This window comes from Apus apus, chromosome Z, assembly GCF_020740795.1.
Source record: "Apus apus isolate bApuApu2 chromosome Z, bApuApu2.pri.cur, whole genome shotgun sequence".
Lineage (NCBI taxonomy): Eukaryota > Metazoa > Chordata > Aves > Apodiformes > Apodidae > Apus > Apus apus.
Genome location: NC_067312.1, coordinates 39,967,031 through 39,987,607, shown reverse-complemented (window position 1 = coordinate 39,987,607; position 20,577 = coordinate 39,967,031). Strand labels below are relative to the sequence as shown.

The 20,577-nt window shown below is 35.7% G+C and overlaps 1 protein-coding gene across 5 annotated transcripts in view; it reads right to left on the bottom strand.

The window, feature by feature from the left end:
- Positions 1 to 20,577, bottom strand: part of VPS13A (vacuolar protein sorting 13 homolog A) — a 103,036-nt gene that overhangs the window by 44,431 nt on the left and 38,028 nt on the right. For all 5 annotated transcript variants that reach the window (XR_007891884.1, XM_051643454.1, XM_051643453.1 and 2 more), the window contains exons 29-45: positions 20,405 to 20,561; positions 15,623 to 15,739; positions 15,435 to 15,538; positions 14,832 to 14,999; positions 13,889 to 14,196; positions 13,023 to 13,170; positions 12,078 to 12,228; positions 11,088 to 11,212; positions 10,319 to 10,488; positions 9,530 to 9,750; positions 8,212 to 8,444; positions 5,523 to 5,615; positions 4,668 to 5,024; positions 3,804 to 3,905; positions 2,059 to 2,217; positions 1,664 to 1,925; positions 754 to 914 (exon numbers count right to left, since the gene is read on the bottom strand). Coding sequence is in view for 4 of the 5 variants with exons in the window: in XM_051643454.1 (XP_051499414.1) it covers positions 754 to 914; positions 1,664 to 1,925; positions 2,059 to 2,217; positions 3,804 to 3,905; positions 4,668 to 5,024; positions 5,523 to 5,615; positions 8,212 to 8,444; positions 9,530 to 9,750; positions 10,319 to 10,488; positions 11,088 to 11,212; positions 12,078 to 12,228; positions 13,023 to 13,170; positions 13,889 to 14,196; positions 14,832 to 14,999; positions 15,435 to 15,538; positions 15,623 to 15,739; positions 20,405 to 20,561 (3,036 nt within the window). In the remaining variant the exon portion in view is untranslated. The remainder of the gene's footprint in view (positions 1 to 753; positions 915 to 1,663; positions 1,926 to 2,058; positions 2,218 to 3,803; positions 3,906 to 4,667; positions 5,025 to 5,522; positions 5,616 to 8,211; positions 8,445 to 9,529; positions 9,751 to 10,318; positions 10,489 to 11,087; positions 11,213 to 12,077; positions 12,229 to 13,022; positions 13,171 to 13,888; positions 14,197 to 14,831; positions 15,000 to 15,434; positions 15,539 to 15,622; positions 15,740 to 20,404; positions 20,562 to 20,577) is intronic.

The following is a 20,577-nucleotide window of genomic DNA, read 5'->3' as shown; positions in this document are numbered from 1 at the left end:
AATATTCACTACAATTTAAGGGGTGTACAGTCCTCTTATTCTACGCAAATATTATTTACTTTATTTCACGGTTATTTTAATGGATTATTAGCTCCAGAAAAAAAAAAAATCAAGTTAGGGAAGAATAAAACAGTAAATCTGGTCATTAACCAACTCATAAAACATTACGGGCAAAAGAAGCTTGTGAAATGTAACAGGGACACTATCATTATAGAATACTAATATCTGGACCACTCCTGTACTTGTAAACTATATAATGCCTATTAAAAATACTACTAGATCAAAAAAGATACAGTCTCAAAGGGCTCGGTCTTCAGCTGACTTGGTACTAAATTTGAAATTTATGTATCAATTGTACAGGATGAAGAAAAATAAATAGTCCCATAGAAGGATAACCATGCAGAACCAAGGTAAGGTGAAAAGGTTTATCACTTCCCACAAAGCAAATAGTTCAACAAGACTGAAATTGGAACTAGTATTAGAAAACATTACTGATTAATTATCCTGAACTATAATCCAGTCCACCTCCATCCCCAACTCATCCACTGTCTTTGTTCCTTGGGAAAAGCTTTTTATTCTAGGAAATATCTTCTTAAACTACCTTATAATACACAATAGCGAAGTTATAGAAATTGTTCAGATACGTTTTTAAAACAAGTTTCCTACAAGGTCTATTTAAATACTATTGGATCGTATTAATTCGCTAAAAAGTTCAAACACTGATGAAATTCTAATGTATGGAAATACAATAACCTGAATTGGAGAGCGTATTGTTATCATCTTGCTTCCTTCAACAGTATCAATTTGGCAGACAATGGATCTTTCTACACCCGATTCCTCGTGTCTCACTTTGTAAATGCATCGACCCACTTTTGTCAAAGGAATCTTTTCCACAGAGGAATGATTATGTGGACCTAGAATTTACAAGACAAGAAATTAAAGACTCAGAAGGAGCATAAAGATACCATTTGAAAGACAGAAATGTGCATTTAATAGACTTTTCTATATCGTTCAACCTATTGAAAATACTAAAGCAGGTAAGAAAGGACAATCACCACTTCCAATACGTCAGTCTCACAGTGTTACTACAGAAACAGCAAAGATTCTTCTTCACCACAGGAAAAAGAGTAAATGAGTTAATCACTCAAATATTTAAGTGGGTTTTGCAACTGCAAATAAAACTAGTCCTTGAAGATAAATGTTTATAAGATGTTATGGCTTATTAATAAGGTACAGCTGATACACGTTGCAAAAACAATTCAACTCATAAATCACATGTTCAAGACCAGTTTGAAGAAACAGTTTTGAAAAAATGTCAGTTGTTACAATAAATCATCTTAAATTGTTAGCACACACTATTAAAAATAGCTAAATTTTACTTTCAGCTTTTTTTTATTGTAGTAAAATTATGAAATAAATATTAGTTACCTGAATAATTAATCATAGTAGAAAATGTGTGCTACAAAAATTAACAAGTGTAATACATATAAATTTTACCTGCGAAGACTAAAGGATTTCAAATACTGCCACGCATCTAGAATCCAAAGAAACACTCCTTTCATGTTGTGTAGTCCCTTCATACTTACTGAACTGCACAAAATGGCAGGATCATGCATCATGTAGTATTTAGAAATACAGAAGATCTACAAGTTTTGGAACTTACAGATCTGAATGTAAAATCTCTTGCTGCTCAGTGTTGTCATTGCTGTAAACTGATCGCTCTCACTGTTAGTTCTGACAAATTCCATATTTAAATTCTCTCCATCTCTTAAATGAAATGTTTTTGCTCCAAATTCAACATTAAGGACACTAAAGGAATCACTAGGTGAGACAGTGATGGGAAGTCCTAAAGAATTTATTATTACAAATGGTGCTCGGTCTTTTTTGAAGATGTCTGAAGTTTGACTAGCTGCTTCAGCAAATGCCTGGAAAGCGAAGCATAGAAAAACACATATAAAAACACATAGAAAAACATACTGAGTAAGACTTCATAAAGACATTCTGTGCAAAAATTCATCAAACTGTTCTGATGCTGCACAGCTAAATAATCTTTCTTACCGTGCCCAAGTTACTCAACATTTGTAGGCCACACTTGGACAGTGTAATGTTCAGCTGGTCTTTTGAGGAAACATGTATTACTGTTTTATATTCTGGAACTTTGTAGTTTTCTTCTTCTGCATCTGATTCAACCAATGCTTTTTTAGCCTTCTTCTTCATCTGAAAGGAGATTTTTGAAGAATTCTTATCTAACCACTCCTTCTCTACAAACAACTTTCACCTCAAGACTCCTTCTCTCTCCCTTCCCCATTTCTCAGACCTGCCATGGTTTTCCTTTTTGTGTTCATGCTTTTATTTTCAAATAAAAACAAAAGTGCGAACAAATGAAGACAAGAGGCAAAAGATCTATTTCAGAAGTCAGCACAATTCCAATAACAGTAGTAACATTTATGATTATTCAAAAATAAAGAAGACACATTTAGTAACTACTAACATATGCAGTAAATGCTGTGTGAAAACATTAATCTTAATCACAATATCTCAGTCCATGATCTTTACTCTTCCAACACCATTACTGAAGGAAGTTTTTTGATAATTATAGCCCTAGGAAAAGGACAGTTATTCCATTTTGAAGAACCTCTCTAGCCAAGAATACTTGAAAAGTTTTGAAAATATCCGAAAACAATGCTTATCTACTTTGAGACCAGAACATGGAGTATGTCCTTATAAAAGACGGAACTCAAGTGGTGAGAGCACTATTCCCACAGTGCTATCTCTGCTAGTCAATAAGATATGCCAGTTTTTCCAATATGTTTTTGCTGCTTATACTACCATGGAATAAGATCACAAAATCACAGAATGTTAGGGTTTGGAAGGGAGCTCCAAAGATCATCGAGTCCAACCACCCTACCCGAGCAGGACCAAAAAACCACACACAACTAGGGTAGATCACTTAGAAAGGCATCTAGACAGGTCCTGAAAGTCTCCAGAGAAGGAGACCCCACAACCTCTCCAGGCAGCCTGTTCCAGTGCTCTTTAACCCTCACAGTAAAGAAGTTCTTTTTCATGTTGAGGTGGAATTTCCTGTGCTCGAGTTTTAATCCATTGCCCCTCGTCCTATTGCAGGGCACAAGTGAAAAGAGCTTGTCCCTGTCTTCTTGATGCCCAGCCCTCACATATTTATAGACATCTAGACTGAAAAACCCCAGGTCTCTCAGCCTTTCCTTGTAAGGCAGGTGTTCCAGTCCCTTAATCACCCTCGTAGCCTCCATTGGACTCTCTCAAGTAGATCCCTGTCCCTCTTGAACTGGGGAGCCCAGAACTGGACATAATACTCCAAGTAAGGTCTCACCAGGGCCGAGTAGAGGGGGAGGAGAACCTCATTCTATCTGCTGGAGACACTCCTTCTAATGCATGCCAAGATACCATTGGCCTTCTTGGCCACAAGGGCACATTTTTGTCCCATGGATAACCTGTTGAGTTGAGTGGTCTTTGATCTTTCCAAAGTCACTGACTGCATTGTTATCATATTATGTAACTTTAGAGAAACTGATATAAAGGCATTATCTAGTGCAACTGCAATGAAATCATCTTGCCACCAGCAGGACAGTATTATTTAAAAGACCTGTGAGTCTGGATCTTCAGCTGCGCAAAAGCTGGTTTCATTCACTAATTGGAGGAAAAAAACTCTTAAGTAACCAACAAGAAAGAATAAAATTGTTAGTCTCAGCAATGAAAAATGCAGACCATTTGTTTTTTCTAAACTACAGAAAAGGAAGATTTGAGTCCAGCTTTGGAAAATATACCTTGATTTCAAGAATCCATGGTTTGAATAAATCAGTTTTCTCAACTTCTAGTGGTTCAAGCAAAGGTTCCCACACTCCAAACATCTCGTTAAAATAGTGCACCTTTGAAACACAGAAGTCAATTAGGAAATTACACACAAGTGTCAAACCAATGGAAGTTCTACAGATTTTAAAAAACTTAGAATTCTGACTTACAGGTACATTATTTACTTTGCTAATATAAAAAATTTATAATCAGATTGCCTTTTCAGCTCTCACCAAAAGACAAAACAGATGCATTAGAGAAACACATGAGGCAGATGTGTCTCTGCTGCAAAGACACACTTCCAAGGAAGTGGTAAAAGGTGTAACACTGAACGTGAAAATCCAGTGCATTAGATGCAGTATATTTATGGCAGTAACTGGAGTTATACATTCTCACATTTACACTCTACACAAGTTCCCAAAGGCCTGTTGCATCAATATTAAACTCTGGAGTAGCAACTGGCTAAAGCTCTTAGACAACCTTTATTGATTATTACAGCAGAATACATTCATGTGTCATTTTTATTAAATACTGTGTGATACCAGGATTGTACATAAAACATCTGACTGGCTCATATTTGGAAATCAGTGACATAAAATTCAGTGGTTGTGGTAGATAGATTCTTCCTTATTTACAGAGCTTTAGACTTCCAGTGCCCACAGTTTAAACCAAAATAATATTTTAACAACCTTAACATCTCATTCTTGTCCTGCTCTCACAACATGGATCTGCAGGAATTTAGTAGTAAAATACATAGATTATTTTTTTTTTCTCATCTAAATAACATAACAGGTTTAATACCTTAAGAAAACTTTCCTTTCTCATACAGGATTCCTCACCTCTAGCTCAAGACGAGAACGTAAATTGATTAGAGTGCTCCAGTTTTTGACCTCTCCAAGAAATGAGGACTTGGCTAAAAGCATTGGTACGGTTCGGTGTCCAACCCCAGCCTCAAGTGTTAGAAAAACAGATTCTATATTCATTTTCAATGTCTCTCCTGTGGGAACCAGTTCAGCAGTTGGATTTGTATCTTCATTTTCATTTGACTCTTCAAGAAACCACATTTTCAGATTTTTTATATCTTTCTTATTCCACAGGTCTGGAGGAATTTGACTGATCTCTTCTTCTGTTGTTTCTGCATTTTGATAAAGGGCTGATGTAATAGTAATTACTGTGTTTATGATTATTGGTGAAACCTACAAATAAGATGTTGGAATAATCAGAAATGAGAAATTAGTACAGGACATAGCTACTTTCAGACACAAAATTATAATTAATATGCTATGCTAACAAACGCTTCTTTTCTTTACAGGACCGTTATGTTTGAAAACTCACTTCTTTCCACAGTCTACAGTTCAGCCTATTCTGATTTTCAACCCATCTGTCTTCCAGATGGGAGCTTTCTAAACGACATCATTTAGTGCTCTGTCTGAATACTTGAAAACTTGCCTCTGCACACCAGGCCATTTTATAGAACTCAGATTCCAATACCAAACTACTGTGACATGATTGTTCATTTTAAATTCTGTTTTCACATGCTAAACAGGTAGGTGACCTGAAGAACTGAAAGAATTTCTCACTTCAGTCATTCCTGATTTTATTTTTTTTTAAGATTCATATGCCACAAGCAACTTCAAAGCCTTCTAAGTCTTCTAAGTAGTAGAAAACTTTCAACACAATAAAAATCTACCTACTTTTATTGTTAGAGATTTAATCGTTAGATCAGCCATCTGTGGATTAGTACCCGACTGTTTCATTTCAAAGAAGAAGTCACAAGGCTGTAAAACCTATGCAAAAGAGTAAAAACATATGTTAACATGAGAAAAAAATATATTAAAAAATCATATGCTTTTAAAGACTATACATCAAAAGCACTGAGTGGAAAACTTACCATTACTTGGTTCGTGAAAATTAAGAGCAATCTGAACACTAATAACATGGTTCAAGCATAAAGAAAAATAGTATCAGAAGCATAATTTCAGCCATTCTCAATCATTTAACATTCAATTGTCAGCTACAGTAAAATACATCACATTTCAGTAATTTCATTCTTTAGGGAAAGTCTGCAGATGTCTTCAAATACACTGCACCATTATGCTTGCTGTCTTTTGAAAGAAATCAGACTTTTCAGTTAAGGTCAATATGGCAACAACAATTACAGCTTTCCTTAACAAAAATATCACTGTTTGAATGACAATCACTCCTTTTCAGCTTTATTTTATAGTCAGTCCTTGCACACTCCCACTTGCCAAGATTCACCAGTCTAAGGTATACTATGATCATAGAATCATTGAGTGGTTTGGATTGGAAGGGACCTTAAAGATCATCTAGTTCCAACCCTCCTGCCATGAGCAGAGGCATCTCCCACTAAACCATGTTGCTCAAAGCCCCATGCAACACTTTCAGGGAGGGGTCAGCCACAAATTTGCTGGGAAACCTGTTCCAGTGTCTTACCATCTTCACACTACAGAATTTCTTCCAATACCTAATCTAATTCAGTCTGAAACCAAAATCATAGTGCTATGTCATTAGTAAAGCACCCAAATGCACTCAGACTCTTTTGAAAATTTATTGGCAGGTAAATTTGCTCTCCAGTCACTATCAGAGAAGACAAGTCTTTTAATAACAGCAATTTTAGATCATTCTGGTTTTGCAGACATGCAGATGTCTGATTTCCTGACATCTCTGTCCCTGTCTGAATGAGATGCTGGGGGAACAGAAATATCCCAAACCAGTTTTAAAACACTTTACCCAGGTTTGATCTAACAGGTCTGTATGATTATTTTATCCTCTGCTATTTAAATTATTTTAATTGGGTTTGTTTGTTTGTTTTTGTGTTTTGTTGTTGTGTTTTGGTTTGGTTTTGGTTTTTTTTTAATTCTTCTGGGTTACAACCAGGAATTAAGAATAATATATTCTTCTTTAGACCAAGGTACATGTAAGAAATGTACAGAAAGAACCTCATCACCTGTGCTAGTCTAAATCCAGAGTCTAGCTTCCGGGTTATCTGGGGAAACCTATTCATCAGGAGGATTATTTAGTCCATCACTAATGTCCCCAAAGTTTAGGCAATACAAAGTCTTCACATCAATAAAAGCCTTCAGAAATCTTGTAGTCTTCATATAATCTCATGTCATACATTTTTTTCTTGACTAAAGGCAGCCATGGAATGTCATCTGAATATCAATTTCTCTGATAATTTTTCCAGACTGAAACCCTATTGTTTAAAGAAAACCTGGGTTCAGAGATTTCCTTATATACATGTTTTCAAAAGTGGCAGTTATGATGCTACCTGCAAAGAATACCTTTTTTAACCTCTACTATTGTCTCAAGAACTCTGTGAATTCTTCAAAGGAGGTACTGTTTTAAGCATCAAAATGAAGGTCCTTTGAAGTTTTTTCCCTTCTTTATAGCACAAGCATCCTGTCAGATAGAGGTCTTTTTCTCTGTTTCTGGAGTCTGAGACAAGAGATTCTGACAGAAGATATTCCTGTAAGAGGGAAAGCTTAACGTGAAGCCTTCTAATTTTTTTGCAAGTGCACTTCTTCAAACACTATACTGTTAGCAGATTAATGCAATCAAAGACTGTCTACCCAAGGAATAAAGCAAGCTGCTTCTGGTAAGAAGACGAAGTCCCAGTCCTTTGCGCATACAGCTTTGGTCTTTCCTACGTAGCTCCGTTAAGTAATCAGGCATTAACATAGAGCTGAAAATACTAATTATTTAAAATTCATCTCTGGTATGAAGACACATGTAACAGTTGGATATACTGTCCAATTGAATTTTTTTCTCTGATACAACAATATCAGTATGGAGTTAACTGAGATAACACGCTGCACTAGAGGCAGAAAAGCTGTAAGAAGCTCCAAGAGTCACTGCATTTCCACCTGGCCAGTAACTAACAAGTTTTATCCTGTTGCCAAAATGTGAACAGGAAGTTTTAAAATAATTTATCTATGGACCTTAACACAAAGGAACTTTCAAACAGCATACCATACGTAACCTATTTCATAATACATATTCTCATTCTGTTTGTAACCCTTCATTATTCAGTTACGTAGTCATTTACTGCAAAGCTTCAGACTGAAAGTGTTCCACATTTACTACATTTCATTTCAACTAGTGTACTAGTTCAACTAGTTCTATTTATTTGGCTTACAGGGTATATAAGAGATTATTAACATTCTACTCCTCTGGACTCCTGTCATTCCCAGCAAACCACAAAGCCACAGATCAAGACGAACAAAATAAGTTAGCCATAAAATTTTACTCATACATCTGTAATACACATCCTAATGACAAAAGTTTCAGAAATAGCTTGCACTCTAGTAGAATAAGTTACACAGCACCTCTTAAGTATAAACTGAATGTTTGCAAACTCACCGTAGTAATGTTCCCTTTCCTTTTTTCTTGAAGAAATGGGCACGCTTTCATTTGTATCTCTTTAACAGCAGCTGTCATGCTATACCTTTCAGGGCACTTTTTAATGAAGACCTCACACTGTGTTGTAACCACCAAGGCAGGAGCATCACTTCTTGTTAAATCAGCCACAAACACAATCTCTGGATTTTTAACAACTATGTTCATTTCCATTGTAGATACAGGCTGCACAGGTGCTTCAAAAAATATAAATTAAATTAGATTAATTGTTGCAAGATTACATTTTCATTATCTATATCTGTCATACCTTATAGAGAAGTTTTAGAGATTTAGTGATAAATTCTAGCAAAACTGGCATCAGAAGACCTACAGATCCTTGCAAGTGACTTATCTGCAGACTGTCCACTGGAGGTGGGAAACCATTAAAATTCTAATTACTTTGATTTGTCAAAATTAAAAGGGTAACAGTATCACCACTGTTACTACCTCTGACACTAGCAAATGCATTAGCTTCACTAAGTATCTGCATCAGTTACCTATGACAGTTCTTACGAAAATGCTGGGCATATTTTCTGCTCCCTGGAGCAGCAAAACACACATTTTCCATTATACCATAATGCAGCATTTCCTAGTTCTTAATGTAACCATTTGCGGGTACCAATGTACTTTTATGTAAGACTTCCTAATTTGCTTAGATTTTGATCACCTAATAAATAAACAGAGCAGGCCTAGCTGAGGTGGACACAACTAAAATATTTAGTGTACAAGAAAACAAAAAACAAAAAGGGGACTTTATCTGCAAACCTGATATGAACTACCTGAGGCCTGGAAGCATAAATAGCCCATCTCCTGCTCTGATGATCTAATGGACTAATTTCTGATATCAGATATAAGGTGCTACAGTCCACTAGAAAGACCAAATTGAACACTCAAGCTAAAAGCCTGTTTCCTGATGTAAGGAGAAACATGCACCAGTGGATGAGTGAAATGACAACATTTCTAGACAGCGATATCTGGCAGGGTGAATTAATATTAAAGCATACTTTTTTGAGACTGCAAAGATCACCAAACAAACCAAGAAAGTGCCAGGTGTAATAGCCCTTTCACATTTTATTTTAGACGTACAAGTCTGGTAAGACAAAGCTTCATTTGGAAACAAAGACCAAGAGACAAGAACCAATTACCATGATGTAAAGAAGTGAACATGAGGGGTTGAACGAAGCTGTTCTATTTATACAAACACAGGAAATAGCATAAAAGGAGTATTGTTAAACTAGTATAATTAAATTGGTACGTAAATACAAAAATTTCTAGTATATACCTTGCTCCTTCAGAGCTAAAGACTGTTTGAGATTTCTCTGTGCAGCAGCACTTTCTGCATTAGCCTTTAAGAATATATCTGCAACAGTAAGGAGAAACTCCATGCTTGCACACAAGTATATCTCTTGAACAATCACATCAAGAGCAGTGCCATCTCTCCCCTGCTTGTAGCTTATATCCATCATAACTTTCTTTTCAAATCCATGTTTCATTTCCACCATTCTGAAAGACCATGAAGGCAGCATTTAATGAGAGAATAAAAAAACAGCCACAAATACCAAATCCAGCCAAGATTCTCACTCCAGCTTCCATACATTAATGAGAGTGGAAAAAAGTAACACAACAAATTTTTAAACTAAAACTTCAAAACTAACTTGCCCTCTGTAAATTGGCAAACAGAGGTGTTCATAATTTTAGCAAGTCAAACCATCACAATTCCTTGCTTTTATATCAAAAGTAGTATACTTAAGTCTGTTACTCTTCATTTTAAAAAATCTTAGTCTTACTTAGTGGTTTTATTACAGATGAAAGCGAATTTTGTTTCCACAAACATTTATTAATTTCATGTTTAGTTTTATTAACTATTTAAGTTTGCTTCTAGTGTTTATACTGGTCTCTCATCAACAACAAGTGCAACGAAAGGCAAGTAAGACACAGAAGTCTACAGTAACATGTACTTTAAGAACCACCTAGACCAAAGTAATTCCAGTTTTAACACAATAGTAAAAGGGAAACTTTCAGAATGTTTTGTCAAACTTCAATAAACAATAATTTACGTGAAAATATGTACCTTGGTGTAGCCTTCTGGATTGACTGTCTTTTATCATCCAATGTACAGTTTGCCAGCTTGACTGAGGCATTCATTGAACCATCTGATAACATTTTGACAGCAGCTGACATCAAAACTAATTTAAATTCTGCAAGCTTCAAAAGGTCATCTCTCTGATCTAAACTGGTAACCTGTTTAAATCAAATGAATACATATTTGTAGATTTACTTACAGGTAATGGAAATAATTTATAGGTCTGATATACATCTTTATTCTAACTGGTTAAGTTTTGTCTCTTGTGACCATGTAGCGTTTGGCCAGACACTGTAAAACTGTTCAAAATCTAAAAGAACAAACAGTAAGTTTACAATAAATTATTGCCAAACTTTTAATCAGAAATTTGCTGACAAGTTTGGTAAATGTAAACAGTATGTAACACAAATTCAAAAAACCTCTCCACAATTTTATTTATATGTGTGTGTATAACTAAAGAACAGGTTGCACCCATCTGCATTTTTTTCTTCCCAAACTGTATTTTAAACTAAGATAAGTCTTCAGTAAACTTTGAGTCAGATTGCCAAAGCTGCCACGATTTACATGGTACCACTGGTTATTCTCTTTTCTGTAATATTAGCAATGTGATTTAGTTGAAATAGCTGTAATTTCCATCACGATTTTTACTATTGCTAGAAATCACTTTCTCTGTTCATAAATAAAACTATTCCTCAGAATTTTCAGGACTCTAGGCAAACTTAAAGCTCTTTCGCTTTGCAACCAAAATTACATTTACCTGTTTTGAATTTGGACTATATAATACTAAAGTCAGAGAGTCGAATCTGAAGTCCAGTTTTAGTGTTGTTTTTATTTTCATAGGTGAATGCAATTCCACCACAGCTGATGTCACAACAGTTACACCTTTCAGAAATAAGAAAAACAAAGAAAAATATTTGTCTGAAAATTGGGGGGGAGGGAAACAACCAAAAACCAAACATCCTCAGTAATTACTATAAAGACAACTCCCCTTTTCCTCCACATGTAAATCCATCCACACTTAGGATGTGCTTCTAACAGTCTCTGTGACCACTTTTGATGAAATCACACAATGTTTGAGAAAATAAAATACTCCATTTATACATTCCGTATTAATTTTTTATCATCTTTAAAGACACAAACGTACAGCCTCCCTTAATGTTACATGATACTGTGTATAAGAAGGTTAGAAAGAATACAAGTTTACTCTCATCCTAATTTGTTCATCTTGCAACGTTCTTGCTATTTTTCACATTTAATAGAGGAGTTCAACAAACAATTCTCTTCTTAACCTTATTTGCATTTTCTTACTGTGTGCTCAACAGTTTTTGGTCAATGACACCTACTGAATAAGAACAGTTTTTAGGGATGCCAGCATTATGACAAGACAAACATGTCTAAAACTGAACAGCAACAGAACCAGCATTCAACAGCAAAAGGAGTAACACAGCAACCTTCCATAACATAGCTGAGGGACTTTTAGGTATTCACTGCATTATCACCAGCAGAACAAGATAGTCTTTATGTTAAAATACATTATGCTACAAAACGCACTGCATTGACCCAGCTGCTCTTACTCATTATTGTTGGGTATAGGTAAAAAATACTACATCAAGATAACATAGCACGCTGTTAAAAAAAAAAAAAAAAAGAACATGGCATCCTTTTCTAAAGGTAATTTCAACAGAAATAATAAATTGACAGCAATACCCAAAAATGCAAGACCACAGATAATTTTATAAAACATTACCTGCAGAGTGCTGTGAAGTATTATGCGTATCGCTACAATGGCTACTCAAATCTTTTGGTTCTGGTAAAGATGTTGATGCACCAGAGCTTTCACCTATATTTTCATTTAGTGTCCTCAATATTGTGGTGATATCCTCCTGACTGAGAATTAGCTTAAAAAAAAGATTTTTGCTAAACTCAGAACAATTCAATTCACAATACTTTTCATAAGTAAAATCTAAATTTATAAACAGACAAATCAAATTAATCTTACCTGAGTCTCTTTTAGGAGACTAAAGAAATAAAGAAGTAAAATATTTTTCTCAAATCCACACAACCTCTTACAGTAACTTCTAGAAATCACAAGTCATTCACACATTATTTTGGTTTTGTCCACAAACTTTCTTGACAAAGTTACAATCTATAAATGGAATATTAGAAGTTGTACAGGTATAGTTTGACTGCTAGTACCCCAAAACTGTTATCCACACTTAGTCATAAGGTACTTTACAGTAATGGCTACTAGCTATACTTCAAAATTTGGCAAATTGGTTTTCCTCTTTAAAGTGGCAAATTTTATATTTTTTATGTTAAACTTAAGTGAGCGTGTACACTAGCTCAGCTTGTCACAGGTATGAATTCAGCAGATGACTGCACTGCTAATGAACAAAACAATAAACCCCACCTTTTTCCCATCTTCCTTTTGAAAGATACTGACTGGCAAAAGAAGGCTACAACAGCGCACCTATTTCTAACTAGCAACAGTAATACATAGTACAAAGTCTGCCTCAAGTACCACAGATGAAATACAGGTCTTAGATAAAAACAGAAAACTAATAATAAACTTTTTCCCTATTAAACAATGAAATCCACTCTGTATGTCTCAAAATAAAACAATATTCTAACTAAGGATCTAACTTGTTTTCCACGGATATTTTAACAGCTGCTTTCAGAAATCAGTGCTTACATTCATAGGCTTGAGCCGGCCAGATATTTCAACATCAGGAACTTCATTATACCATGCAGCAGCTAAATTTCGTTTAACAGCTACTTCCAGATTGAGTGGCTGCAGCAACTGTACTTCAGTTTGCAATGAACCCTCCTCGTAGCATGATCTGTGAACAGAAACAAAATACTCCCAGCTTGACGTACTTCACTTACACATTCCAGCAGACACAAACACGTTTCTGTCTTTTCCTCATCTTCTTGAATAGTATGGTAAAACAGTCTTCATACTGCTTCTAGGATCTCTAGTTAAAAAAACAACCTTAATCCACCAACCAGACATCTTCTCTTGGCAGGGAGGAGACACATCAGGCACATACCAGGCCCACAAGATACTAACTTCTTCACCTAGCACCTGCCCTCCACTGGAGAGCAATTCCTTCTTTCTTCATTATGCTTCAACTGTGTTTGAAAAATCCCCTTCCCTTCCCTCTCCCTCTTCCAAGGCTCATTTTCAAACACTACTTTACAGCTATCTGACTTCACATCTTTCCTCCTAAGTACAGCTTGAAAACCCCATCAAAATAGCCATTAACAAATGGGTATAAACCGTCTCAAAGTAGTGAATGATACATAAGCCCACCATTCTACACAATGTTCCCTGAATAAACATTTGCTTCTATTAAAAGAGGTGCAGATTGCTACTTCTGCTAAACAATACATTTTTGCAAAAGCAATTACATCTTTATTAATTTGCTGATATATTTCAAGATATAATAGTGTATCTGCCAATCACCAACAATTAACTATTTTGATAACAACTTCTCCAACCTCTTCCACTGAAGTACCCCAAAACAAGAACTAAGAAAAACCTTAACACTACATTACCTGAATAGCTTTAGTTCACTCAGTTTCACTGTCATCGAGTCTATAACAGGAGGAAGATTGTACCGCGTTTTGGTTTTAGCGATAAAGAATTGGTTCTTCACAGTCACTAGACCTAGATCAGCCACCAGGACATTAGCTGACTTTGCAGACTGTGGAATTATCACAACAGGTGCTTTAACGTTGATATCTAGTGCCGAACGGGAACTACGTTCTGCGAGCTCTTTTACACCTGTAGCTGCTTTCTCTGCTGCTTGAACAGTTGCCTCAGTAAGAGCTTCCTTGGCGGCTTGAAAGTTATTTACAAAAGCCTAGAAGAAGAATACAAAGCTTGGGAGTTTTGTTAATAATTACACTACTTCAAAAGCGTTGAGAATCATAGTCTTTTTAACAGCAAAACATCTTAAGGTACTATTTTTGCTACTTTCTTCTGAATTATTTAATAAGATCCTCTCCTACCAAATGTGATAAACTATGCATATATTTAAAAATAAATTTCCATACTAAATATTTGGCAAATCAGATTGTAACAGCAATGACCTTGAACATCACTTGTATGAACTATATTTTATTGCCTTACACGGAGAGTAAAGATAGATTTACTTAGCAGAATTTATGGACAAGGCATTCTTTTTCATAGTTTATTACTTACATTTAAGTGTTATAAACAATTAATAGTGTATCTAAAAGCTGCCACGAGTCAAACTAAACAAAAATTACTAACAATACTAACAAATGATGCTGCTTAGCCACCCACTCCACAAAAACAAACATACCAAGAAGAAAAGCAAGCAGCATAACCACCAGTTCCAGTGAGTTTTTACAATAGTATATAAGAGTTTTTACACAAATGGGCATTTCCCCATATGGGATGTTTTATCCTCTTCTAGATCTCTGGACAGTGTTACGTGAATACTAAGGAACAGTACTGGAAAATTTAACTTACCAAAATAGATGAAACAAACTTGTTGACAAAAACTACTTGAATACATCCAACAGTTAGGTAAATGCAACTGTCAACAACATCCATATTTGTATATGCAATGCCATCTGTTGCATTCACATATGATATCATTCGGAAGTTGAAGACTTCTTTTCCTGTGATGTAAAGAGCCTTGGGAAGGAAAAAAAAACAGCATCTCTCTTGTTGGAGAAACTGAACTGCAAAATAAAATTTAGTACCTCACACTTGTAAGATATTTTTACTTTAAATATCTCAACCAGAAATGAAAAATAAAATCCTTGAAATAGCTGAAAATATTCAACTGAAATCTCAGCTTAAGTTAACTCTGTCCATTTAAGCAAAAACAAAATAAAATGATGTAATGAGCAGCAGGGCACCACATTGCACAAAATCAAGTTAGATTAACAATCACTGGTTGTGTGGAAAAAATCAGTCTGCCTAGAGAGAATAATGCTCCCAACAAATAATACATAAAACATTATTTTACAAAAACAAAAATCACAGCTAAAGAGTACAGTCCAAAAATGAAGTTCAATATAGCACCTATATTCCTTTCGGAAATAGATGATCCATGCAAAAACAGACCTTTTTATACAATGCCATCTCGTCAGAATCCACAATAATGATGTTCTTTAATTTTGCAGTCACTTCTGTTGCTGTTTTCTTCATGATCACTTGGCTATCCAGACCTTAAAAAGAAAAGGACATACAAAATCTAGAGACTATTCTGGTTACAAAGTTTTGTTCCTTTGTGACTCAAGTTTTGTTCCTACCTTCAATGTGAATTTCAGCTATTCTATGTTTTTTCTCTCTGATAAAGACACGCAAACAGGATAAATCCGCACAAATGCTGAGGTCAATAACGTCTTCATACTTGGATTTTTTTGATGCTGTGGGAAACACAAAAAAATTAAAATCACACTTCTTCAAGGAGGAGATGTAATATTTTCATGTTCTTCCCCAAAGCATAGTTTTTATCAAGCCTGCAGCACTGGAAAAATGCACTGCACTCTCACTAGCAAGTGTGACAATGGCATAATATACACAGGAGTCCTCACGTGCTTCACAAACTGTGGTAAACAACAGTATTTTATTAATTGTAAGAAATACATTTAATATACATATAAAAAGCCCAACGCAAAATTCAGGACCAACCAGTTTACCTCAAATAGCGGTAACATGATAGCTACATTAATACACCACTCAGTCTGGTCTGTTTATTAGTCCTCTGCAACCAAGGGTCCTGTTGATATACAGCAAATGAGCTTTCATTAAAGCTCCACAATCTATATTTTCTAAACTTAAGTTTTAAATATGAAAATACCATTAGTATAACTAGAAGCTGAAGAGAAGGGACAGCAGGTATCCTTCAAAATGAGTATGAATAACCTTAAGAACTAAAAAAAATGCAAGCACAAATTCTAGTGCCTTTCAGAACAGTGGTGTCCAAATACTTAGCCCATTTTTGCTTTTCCCAAAACTGAAAAAAAAGTTAAAATATCCTATCTCATGATAATAGAAATAATCTCTGTTCATTTTCAGTAGACATGACTGATGCCACACACATTATCTGAAAGTACAGGCCTAAATACAGAAACTAACAGAAAAGTGACTCAATTACAAACTTAGTCTGTTTTTTCTGAAAATCAAAGCTTAAGTAATGTTATATGCTATTTCAAATGACAAGGGGAAATATAGTATCTTGTATTCTGGGACTCTGAGCCCTAAGTAATACATTTTTATAGGTAATCTATAAACAAAGCTAAAAGCAGCCAAATTGAAAGTAAGATTCAGCCCATTTTTCCACAGACTAGCTTTTCACATTAGATACTGTGTATGTTACGGCTTTCTCAATCCTCAGAATCCGCCTGTGGCTCTGTGTAAAGTCTGCAGTGTCGCACATTAATACTAAGAAACTATCTCAATCCATTGATTCCAAGAATTCTCTAAGACACCAACACTGAAGTGTTGCCTGCATAGCAAAACAGTTCAATGCAAGAGAAGTGGTGAATCTTTTGTCCACAGCTCTCAGTATGCCACAAAACAGAACCCTTTAATTTCAAAGACTACCAAAAGTACAGAAATGGTATTTCACAGAATCACACAATGTTTGGAGTTGGAAGGGACCTTAAAGATCATCGAGTTCCAACTCTCCTGCATGGGCAGGGACACCTTCCCCTAGAACAGGCTGCTCAGAGCCCCATCCAACCTGATCTCTAACCTAAAACTCTCTTCTTTCAGCTTAAAACCATTACTCCTCGTCCTCCCACTGCAAGCCGCTGTAAAAAGACTCTCCCCAGCTTTCCTGTAGGCCCCCTTCAGGTACTGGAAGGCCACTGTGAGGTCCCCCCAGAGCCTTCTCTCCTTCAGGCTGAACAACCCCAACTCCCTCAGCCTGTCCTCATAAGAGAGGTGCTCCAGCCCTCGGGTCATTTTCATCGCCCTCCTCTGAACAAGTTCCAACAGGTCTACATCTTTCTTGTGTGGGGGGCACCAGAGCTGGATGCAGTATTCCAGATGAGGTCTCAACAGGGCAGAGTAGAGGGGAAGAGTAACAACTCTCGATCTGCTGGCCACACTTTTTTTGATACAGCCCAGGATGGAGTTGGCCTTCTGGGCTGCAACTGCACATTGGGGGTTCATGTCCAGCTTTTGATCCACTAGTACCCCCAGGTCCTTTTCCACAGGGATGCTCTCAAGTGTGACCTCCCCCAGCCCGTATTCATACCATGGGTTACTAAGTGTCGTATCCAAGCATGTCCCTGTATAACTGAAATCAAACAACTAATCTCACACAGGAAAAAAAATAATTCAAAAAATACAGTTAAATGGAAGATTTTTTTTATTTTCATAGAGCAATTATTCTTCTTTACTTCTCAGTTCTATTATGAAATAGAGATGTACAAAACACCTTCCAAGAACCAGCTGCAGACAAACTTCTTAACAATCTGATGGAATAATTAAAATCATCATGTGAAAGACAATGGCTGTGTGACATATTTACACTTTCCCCGCATCTCATCCCAACTGATCTCCCACCATCCCTAACACAAGTATTCTCTTTGGTCTTCCTCCATCTCCCTCCCTAAAATAAAGCCTACAAACCGTATTTTCTCCCATTTTGTTAATAACATGTTGGCTCCAGACAGGATAATTACTTTTCCCTTCACAAGGCTCAAAAAATTATTAGAATTGATTTTATTAAAGTACATATGTGAAACAAATATTGAAATTCCAGGAAAAAAAGAAATTTTTTTCCTAATGCAGGTACCACTTCTGCCTCAAGCTCTTCTTTGAAAAACACAACCAGGCTACGAGTTCACCAACCTTCCATAAAATTGTCAAACCTTGGCAACATTGTGAAATAATCATTGAATATGAGTATACACTATACTTATAAACATATCTGTGTTTGCCAAACACAAACACATTTGTAAACGCAGCACAAATTAACATTCTCCAAAAAAATCTCACCAAATGTTGCTAATATGATACTTGCGGATCAAAGATACCAAACTGGTACCAAAGTTTAACTAAAAATGCTTGCCAGAACTAAAATCAGTGAATGCAGGCAGCGACAGAGGGATCGCATCACTGTACCAGTGGGCTGGCTACAACAGTCATGAGAGGCAACAACTTAAATCAGTAATGCAGAGCAAGTATTACAATAATCCAACTAAAACTACCTTGAGAATTACCCTCTATCATAGTGTTTGTGTGTGTTTTCTTTTTTATTTTACTAACTAGCAGAAGCCTTAGTACTTGATGATTAACAGCAAACAATGCTTGCAAAGATGTCAGAGAGTCCCTCTCAGGGCAGAAATGAATGTCATTGGCATAATGTTCAGCATTTATTGGAAACATTCATTCAAAAGTAGCTCCCAGACATAAGATTAAAAAATGGAGGTGATCTGTTTGTTTGCTCTTGCACAACATTATCAACCAACCTGAGCTCCTGAAATATTCATCGGAGAATGATAAAACTGTGTAGCAAGTTATTAACACAAGAATGATGTTCCTCAAATGTAAGGCAATAAAGTAATTATTAGGCAGTCTCAATTCATGCCACCACCAAAAAAAAAAAACAACACCAAAAAAACCACACAAAACAACAAACAAACCAAACAAAAAAAACACAAAAGCAATCAAACAAAACAAAAAAATCCAAGAACATAAAGTAAAAAATACAATTTAGGCCTTGGGGTTTTTTTCCACATACTCAGTGCCTTGAATATGCAGCAAAGGTATGTCTTGAGCAATACACCAGAAAAATGCCCATGGAAAGAAAAGAGATTAACCTCATTAGAGCAGAGTAATTCCTTCAGACTAATATTGATGGGTAACTGACTGGCCTGCATCCCTTCAGGACGAAACAGTGATAATGCTTTTGTAGGCCAAAGCTAGGAACCTTAAATTTATACAGAGAAACCAGATACCTACAGAATATCAGGTACTTTTGATAAACATAAGGAAGCTCACCAGATTTCTCCCAAGTTGCAGGAATTCTTATTCTATTTAATGTGTCCCTAAAAACACAGTAATTGATACTAATTAATGCTATTATCAGCTTCTTAGAAGAAACAATTGAAAATATTGAAGCCATCTTCTACCACACAAGGGCTTCCTACTAATTAGACTTAAGGTAAATCCAAATTCACAAGCCAGTTCATAAACCCAAAGCAGCAATTCCAACAAATTATTCCTAGAAAACTTGTGCCAAACAGAATTTAGCCATTCAGTAAACCTGTAGATCACTAATAACTAAAACTGCCCTGGAGCTTACTAGATGCAGTAATATATATATTTTGCACTCATGTCTATGGCCAATGTCTCCCCATTAATAAACTGCTAAATGAGTACATATCTACAGGTTGCAAACCTAAACCAACAAAAATATTGTGATACTCAGAAGAAAGATAGTGTACAAAGTCATTTCACCGAGGAGTTAAGAGAAAAGCTGTAATTATCCTGTTATTTGGAAAGCATAAAAGGGTATGTTTAATAGACTTGTAACAGAAAATTTTTACCATCATGTTAAATTCTCTGGCCTATTTTTTTTATTATTATTTCCTTACTTTCTGTAAACACCTTTTGTACATAAATGCTGTCATGCAAAAATATTTTTCTCATTATACGGGAGAACACTATAGGAACAATTATTATCAGTAAGCTACCATTCAACACAGATAATCATAACTAAGTGAATCTGAATACATATCTTCAAAAAACATGCTTAATATTTCTCAGGAAATGTCAGTGGCTGCAGCAGCTACCTTGCCTCATTAATTACGCAGTTACTCCTTACCTACACACATCCAGCCAGGGAATAAGAGTATATCCTTCCTACTGTATAGTATTCTTATGGCTAACATTCTTATTATAACTGAAATTAAAATAGGCAGTGAAGTAGCTGAGTCAATACACCCTAAACAAAATTTCTCACTTCAAAAGTCATTGACAGGCTTACAAAAATAGAAAATGTCTGTTTTCTTTCATGCTTTAATAAGTGGAGAGGAATGAAAACAAGGGGGAGGGAGAGGGGAGAAGAAACTTACTTAATTTCTTCAGAACATCCTTCCTCTCCTCTGCTTTTTCATGGATGTGTTCTTCTGCAATTTTAGTTTCTTGTTTGGGTAGAAGGTTGTTCAGATAGTTCATAGCATTCAGCAGAGCTTCAGTATGCAAATGCACATCTAGAGATGAAAAGTTCACCTAAAAGAACAGATTA